Source organism: Convolutriloba macropyga, chromosome 8 (genome assembly GCF_964194025.1).
Source record: "Convolutriloba macropyga chromosome 8, txConMacr16.3, whole genome shotgun sequence".
NCBI lineage: Eukaryota > Metazoa > Xenacoelomorpha > Acoela > Convolutidae > Convolutriloba > Convolutriloba macropyga.
Genome location: NC_134475.1, coordinates 3,830,019 through 3,837,518, shown reverse-complemented (window position 1 = coordinate 3,837,518; position 7,500 = coordinate 3,830,019). Strand labels below are relative to the sequence as shown.

Here is a 7,500-nt window from a genome sequence, read left to right as displayed (position 1 = left end):
GGCTGGCCAAGGTTACAATAGAACGATTCATTTATGGATAACAATTTATACAAAAGATAAGTCAGGTTAATGTGTTTGTTTTTGTTTGTAAGAACCCGCCGTTTCTATTAGCGAAGCTGAGAACAATTGCTAAACCAAAAATGAATAATATAGAGTTTGTAAGCCGCCAAAAAGCATTTTGAGACCGCGGTATGGTTAAATACAATAATTACCGGATCTTTTCCGTTTGCCACCGCCCCCCCCCCCCCCCCCCAGCTTAGTGGGCGCATATTATTTGCACCCCCCCCCCCGACGCACGTGCCATATTTTTTACATAATGATTTACTATGTAATGACATGTGCTCTGTAACTGGGGGGCGCATAACGTACTCGGGGGGGGGGGGGGGCACAAACGTAAAGGATCTTAATTTCCATATATTTATTGTGCGTTTTATTGTTAGGCATTTTTACAGGTGATTCTCTTTGAGGTCCCATATCAAAGACAAAAATGAGTCGAAGGGATTATGGTCGAAAGATTTTACCCTGGTGGAGGGCTAGACCGGGGGGGGGGGGGGATTGTCGGATGGGGTCAAAAAAGAAAGAGTCCTGAATCAACTAACAGTTAATCTAGGATCTGAGCTCTTGGCAGGTGATGGGTCGGATGATTCTGCTCGGATATTTAGGCTGTTGTCACAGTTGTTCACACACCACTTGCGACTGTCAACTTTGATCATACTGTCTGTCCTGAAGGAAGTGGAGGATGACGAGGAGGAAGAAGAAGACGAGGAACCTTCTGTGAATGGACATGGAATGCTTACTGGGGAACCCAGAATCAGTTGTATCGTCTGGCTGGGACCACAAACTGCATCTAAAAATCAAAAAAAAATTTCAACTTAAGCAATATCGAATGTTCAGGTCAAAATTTGGATCTTTTCCGTTACTGTCCGAACTGGCTGCCCCCGGGCTATCACGATTTTTCGTGTGTTATAGGAGCAAGCGCGTTTAGAGGATTGCAAATAAAAAGCAGACTCAAAGCTTGGGGGATGGGAGGAGAGGGGTGGTCAAAAACAGAAAAGATCCTAAATTTAATAAACTTGACCGATTAACCTCTGAAAATCAACTCTCACAAAAACAACGATGGGTGGGCGGTGAGGTTGGGCGGGGTGTTGTGATGGCTAGTATTAAGACTGGGTGTTAGGCTCTAAACACTACAAATTAATGCATTAGAATTCTATATGTAACTTTTACGACAGTTTAGAATTTTTTCCTAAGAATCAACAGTGGGCAAAAGGGAGCCCAAGCTTATTGTGGCAAATTATAGCCATCATACCAGGTCATTTTAACAACCATAAACATTGGCATCAGCGAATAAAACTGATTAGCTTGGTTATTGGACGTCTGTTTACATCACCACCATCATAAAAAGGAAAAATTAAAAACAGCAAAAGTTTAAAGGAAATAATCGGTTGAAACGGTCATTGAAAACATGGCTGGCAGATTGCCGGAAAATAGCCGCAATAGCTGCGTAGATCTGCAGTCTCAAGAAAGACATTAAAAAAGACAGATCAAAAAATTTTCATTGAAAGCTGATAAGTTATATTTTGATTAACATAGCCGGCATATTGCCGGAATAGCTGCGAAAGAATAGACCTGCGTGTCGTATAATAGAGATAGAAACTGATACAGATCTAAATTGAAAAAATCGACGCCGCTCAAAAAACTTGGTAAAAAACATTCATCGATAAATTAATAACGCTTGTTACAATTCATTCCACAGAAGCCTCTTATTAGGGACCTTTACTGCACATATGAGTTCCTTTGACCTTAAACAAATTCAAATTAAACTTAAGTTTTAAAGTGCAAAAGTCATTTTATTGAGTGAGGTAAGTCACGTATGATAGAAATCTAATCACGCAAATAACCTAAAACCTTTCACTAAAGCGAGTGAAAAATGACGTCACGCGCGCAAATGCCGTTAGTGAGAGGAAGAAGTCATTCAAAAAATTTGGCTTTTTCAGCTTTGCTGTGCGAACAAATGTAAAACGAAAAAAAGAGCGTCAGACGACGAAACAAAAAACCAAGAGCACCGCAATATAGCTACGCTCAGCTTACAGCTTCGCAGCTATAAAAAACCTTAAGAAAACCAATACTCCTCTTCGAGTCGTAAAAACTGAGAGAAGGCCAATAATAGCTCCAGCTATAGCTGCGCTGATATTAAACTTGCTTGATTAGAAGATGCTTGATTAGAACACTTCGTTGAAAAGTTTACCGCTTTTGCCATTCTAAAAGTCTAAGAACCATCGCCAAACCAACAAAAAAATCAAAGCTGTAACTGTGACACCATAAGGACATTTAAAACAATAACATAATAAATCATTTTTTGCTGCCTCTATTAGCTGCTCCCTAATAACCCTCACTTAGAGTGAAACACACTCATTTGACTTTATCTCTTGGAATTAAAAAAATAAAAGTGAATTTAAAAGTGAGGAAGTCATTTTTGTGAGTGAGGTCAGTCAAGTGCGACCAAAAATTTAATCACGCAAATGAACAAAACTCGATCCATCAAGACGTCACGCACGCACTTCAGTTGAAATTGCTTGAACAAATGAACAAAAAGCAGATTTGAAGTGGATGTGACGTCATATGGACCTAACAAAAATCTTAGCAGTCAAGTCCTGACGTGCAATTCAAAGAATTTTCATTGACTAAACAATATACTTCACGTAGAACGGACTATGAGTGAATTGAGAAAACCATTTCTAAAAAAATGACATAAAAGGGCAAAAATCAAAGTCAGAATGCCGCATGTGAACAAAAAACCACTAGCGAGAAATGGAAATTTGGTTCAAACAGAAAGTAGGCCTAGAATGAACTATGAATGGACTGGGAAAACATTGGAAAAAAATCCGATCGCACATGTGAACAAAAAACCACTAGCGAGAAAGCGAAATTTTGTTCAAACACCGTTTTCTCACTCTACTTAAAATTAGGGCAAAAAAAAAAAATTCACGCCGCAAAACTATTCGCTTTTTCCTTCAATTTCCTGTTTCGGTGTGACCAAAATCACTACTTCAATTTGACTTCAAAAATCATGAAAGTGTGTGAGCAGATCGTAAAAAAAATGACAGCGCCACAATACAATTCAATTTAAAAAACCAAGAGAAGGCCAATAATAGCCCCAGCTATCGCTGTGCGGCTATTAATAATATAAAACAATTGGGCAGCTGATTATTTTGGGCATCATAGTTCTCAAAATATCTGAATTTTTTGATATTAAAGCTTAAGAAATCGTCGATTAGCTTCCCGGAGTTGAGTCTCAGTGAATTAAAATCAGGACAGATTAAGCACAAATTATTAAAAAGAACGGCTGAAACATGGCGTCTCAAGTTAAAATTACGAAATCAGAATACACATTTCTTATTACTACTACGCGGTAGTTTACTTACGCTAGATGCCGGACACAATTTTTGAACTAAATTTTTGTAACAGGTGATTTCTCATTTTCAAACGCAATAATGTCTCAACCAACGCCATTCATTAAATCATACAGTGGAGTTTAAATATGACAACTACTCAATATTAAATTAATAAGCATACAAGTGAACAAAAATCATGCACGTTTCTTGCAATGGTCGAATGCTGTGATTGGTTAACAATTAACATCTTCATGCGTGAACAACCATGGGGGCACACGTGACCTACTATTTACAAACTGATGACCTTCATCATTGTTTGACCGTCGCCTCCGAAATGAAGACGATTGTGAAGTGTTGAATTTGGAGAATGAGAGGACTGAAGAGAAGAGGTTGTTGTCATTTGACAACACATCAGCTGCAGAAATTGGAAAAACAACAACATTAATATAGGGTTTCTTTACAAGAGTCGTAGGACTCAAATTTTGTCCGACATCGTATCGCATATATTCATTTCCTTTTTTGCTTAAACCAATAATTGCTTGTACCAATATGACACCATTTGAATTCAAAAAAATATTAACAATACAATCAATTCGCTAAGCTGAAAAGCTGTAATTTTTTAAAAAGAGTAACATATAATTTTCAGCTGATGAGATAAAGTTTAAAGGTTTATTTTAAAAAGATCGCAAATTTTAGTTGAAACAGAAGGAAATTATTGATTAAATTAAACGCTTTCATAAAAAAGGGCACTGGTCAAAACGGGTTTGTGTTTTTTAAGCACTATGTCAAATAGTTTAATGCTATCTGAGTAGGTATTCAACGATTTTTTTTCTATCTGAGTTGTAGACGATAAATTTAGACTATTCACTGCGGAAATTTTAAGCTCAATTTTTTAAAACGGAAAATGGTTAGTAATCTCATCGGACACGTTGTTCTAGTGGTTCAGCGTATTTTGTTAAAAATCAAGAGAAATGAATTGCGACTCATCGATTGCTTGAAAAATATTTGGGGGGCAAAGATTGAGTTGATGGTAGGTATTATCATAGACAACAGATTTGTTTCGAATTAATGAGGTGCAAACAGATTTGGTGCTCATGTATCCTGACTTTTAAAGGGAAACGGAAGCTAAATGAAATAGAAACTTAATATTCTGAGCCAGAGGATTTTTGATCCGGTAAAACGGCAAAATATTGCATTAAAAGACAGATTCGTCAGAGATAAATGAGCAGAAAAAAATGGTTACAAAATATTTAGTCCTAAATTAAATAAAACAAAAAAATTATCTTACAGTCATTGAAAATGAACTTTGCTTTGATTTGATGCTTGATTTTGGAACGCTGACTTTTGATCAGTGTTTTGATGGAAAACGTTGGTTAAGTACGAAAGTTTTATGCTGTCAATGACGTCATTGATTATTATCCCTGAGGAATAACGGTTCCTGCACAGGATTAAAACTTAATCTCAATTTACAAAAGTACATTAAAATTGGAGTCCGTATTGTACAATTTTTTACTTCTTTAGAGCACGTTGAATTTGTAAGTAAACAGGCACGATTCAAATTTTCTGTAAGCGTTGTATATCAACTGGTACTGTCAAATACAACAGTTTTTTCGAATAGAAAAATTAAAGACTAAGCAAAAGTTTTGTTACTAGCGACTACTGGCACAATTTTTTATAAATAACTTCACTCAGTTGTGTAGCTAATTTTCAATTTAGCTTCTTAGTACGTAAAAAATAGAACATTTTAGTCACTCATATTCTATTCTTTTATTTAGTCTGTGCCTCAAACCCAGTTTTTTTAGAATAGGTTTAATTTGGTACGAGTATACGTTTTTAATATTAAATTTTTGCACAAAAAGCTAAGAAAAAGCTGTTTCTGTTTATAATTAACATCGTGAGACATCGCATCGTTTTCGTTTAAGTCTATAAAGAACTCAAAATGATAGAATGCATAAGGATTGGGAGCTGCTCCTATTGCGAAGCTCTGTAAATGGTAAAAACAAACATCTAGTTTGAAAGAACATTGAAAGTTTTTTTGCAGGGGTTTTTTGCAAAGTTTTTATTTGGAATTCTTAAACAAAAGTTAGGATAGGAACAAAGAACAAAACATTTAAATGTAGGCTTATATACGCTTATCCAATTGTATTTTGGGCGGAAAGTAGATTCCACTTTTCAACTGCAAGATCAATTGGGAAATTTTAAATAATATTACTATCATCTACCGATACAAAATTCTGCGAGTAAATTTACTCATTTTTGTAACCAGATTTCAGTTTTCCTATTTTAATACATTGTAAGTTCGAAACATACAAACAAACTTCGAGGATAAAAAGGCGGTTCACTAAATGGAAATTTCAGTGAGTGTTCACTTTTGAACTCGAAGTTGAAAAGTGGAATCTACTTTCCGCCCCGAAATACTTTTAGGTAAGCGTATTCCACAACGAATTGTGCTGCATTTTAATTGCAGTATAATCCTTCATTTAAGTAATCTTTAAAAAATCAATCGTAAAAGGATTAAAAATTTGTGAAATGAGCTTAGCACTGAACGTAACTATAATCTCATTTCTGTGGAAGTATTTTCCATTTTGCCCTATTTAATTAACGTGTGGAAACTACTTACATGCAAGTTAAGCGCTTTCTACATTGCGTGTCAAAAGACGGTGGGAAGTGCCAGTCACATTCTTTGTATTTGGTTTTTTGTTTTGGTAAAGTTAGACCCTAGAAATGAAACTTTGTTTATCATTGATTAATATTTGATTTTTGATTAATGTAGTGATGTATACTAGCATACTAGTATACTAGTTTTGGTTATTCTTTCAACATTTTTCACCTTTTTGTTATCCAAATGTTGGTTAATTTTGGAACATTTGACGATATGCTAGCATGAAATATTTTGTTTGCTGTATTTTCGTTCAGCACCATTGTTTTCGCCTTTATAAAATATGGAGCAAGACACAGTGAGAACACTTTTGTGTTGATGGTCCTTTTAGAAATATAGATGAGCGGCACTATGTTGTAGACCTCTGACTGCGAAACGGATTCTATAATGGTCGAATAATTTAGTCAAGATTGGTGAGTAACGAAATCAGTTTTGCTTTACCAATACAAAAGAGATGAGCAACCCAGGTTGACCACCTTAGACGAAACTTTGAAATCTTACTAAGACTTATACGGTGCCGTAGAAAACTTACAAAATTTTGTACGGCACCGTTTAAGGCCGTAATAAGTTTTCTACGGCAGCGTAGCCAATTGATATAATTACCAATTAGTAAAATCTAAATTCCTAAAATCGGCCTTAAATCTATCGCATATCTCATACAAGTCACTTTTTCATCATTTTTATGGCACTGGGTATAACTTTTTAAATCTCTGAAAAATTACAAAACTTAGTACGGTGCCGTATAAGGCCGTATCAAGTTTTGTAATTTTTTCTAAGCTAATGTTTTCGAACTTTAATTTGCTCTGCAGGTAGCCCTGTTGGTCATAAAATTTATCTCGAAATAGTTCGAAATAACAAAAACCTGTTACGCCTCTTCCAAGGCCGTACCGAACTTTGGAAGTCTAATGATATCTTTTAGAGTTCGTGTCATTGATCAAGCAGAAAAACATTCAATTCTAAAAATCCATCAAAAGCGTCAAAACTGAGATTTTGTTCCAAACAAGGCCAATGCTTACGTATTATGTCTCAAAAATGATTAGCTCTAAAATGAAGTTCGAAAAAAAAGTTGCGGTTTAAGTGAATCAGATAAAAGTAGCACTGTTTTTAACATGAAACTGTCAGTACCACTTACATAGCTGGTGAATAAATCCCTAATTACAAGCGCAGAGTTTATAAGAAGGAATAGAAAAATTAATGTGTTTGGTTAGCGTTCTGTTCAATTAAATCTGTTCTGGTTTCATAAAAAACATTTTTTTATTCAAAATTGATTTTCCTTGTATGCGTCTTTCGCAACTTACGAGCAAATATGATCATATATGGGTATAAAAAAGATCAGAGTAGAGGCATCTTACTTAGACTTTGTGTACAGGAAATATGAGTTACAATAATGGATAAACAAAATTCAGAGCTTGTGTTAGAAAACCAGTTTTGCTTAAAAAGACTCTT

At 35.3% G+C, this 7,500-nt stretch overlaps 2 protein-coding genes across 4 annotated transcripts in view; both read right to left on the bottom strand.

Annotated features, from left to right (window-relative positions):
* The window catches only part of LOC142343879 (uncharacterized), a 20,259-nt gene extending 16,325 nt beyond the window's left edge, over window positions 1–3,934 (bottom strand). For 2 of the 3 annotated variants that reach the window (XM_075395255.1, XM_075395253.1), the window contains exons 1-2: window positions 3,682–3,934; window positions 600–847 (exon numbers count right to left, since the gene is read on the bottom strand). In XM_075395255.1, the coding sequence (XP_075251370.1) occupies window positions 600–847; window positions 3,682–3,898 (465 nt within the window). In that variant the 5' untranslated portion in view covers window positions 3,899–3,934. The remainder of the gene's footprint in view (window positions 1–599; window positions 848–3,681) is intronic. The other variant, XM_075395254.1, reaches the window with a different exon arrangement.
* The window catches only part of LOC142344396 (small ribosomal subunit protein eS19S-like), a 416,658-nt gene that overhangs the window by 158,756 nt on the left and 250,402 nt on the right, over window positions 1–7,500 (bottom strand). The gene's annotated exons all lie outside the window — the stretch shown is intronic.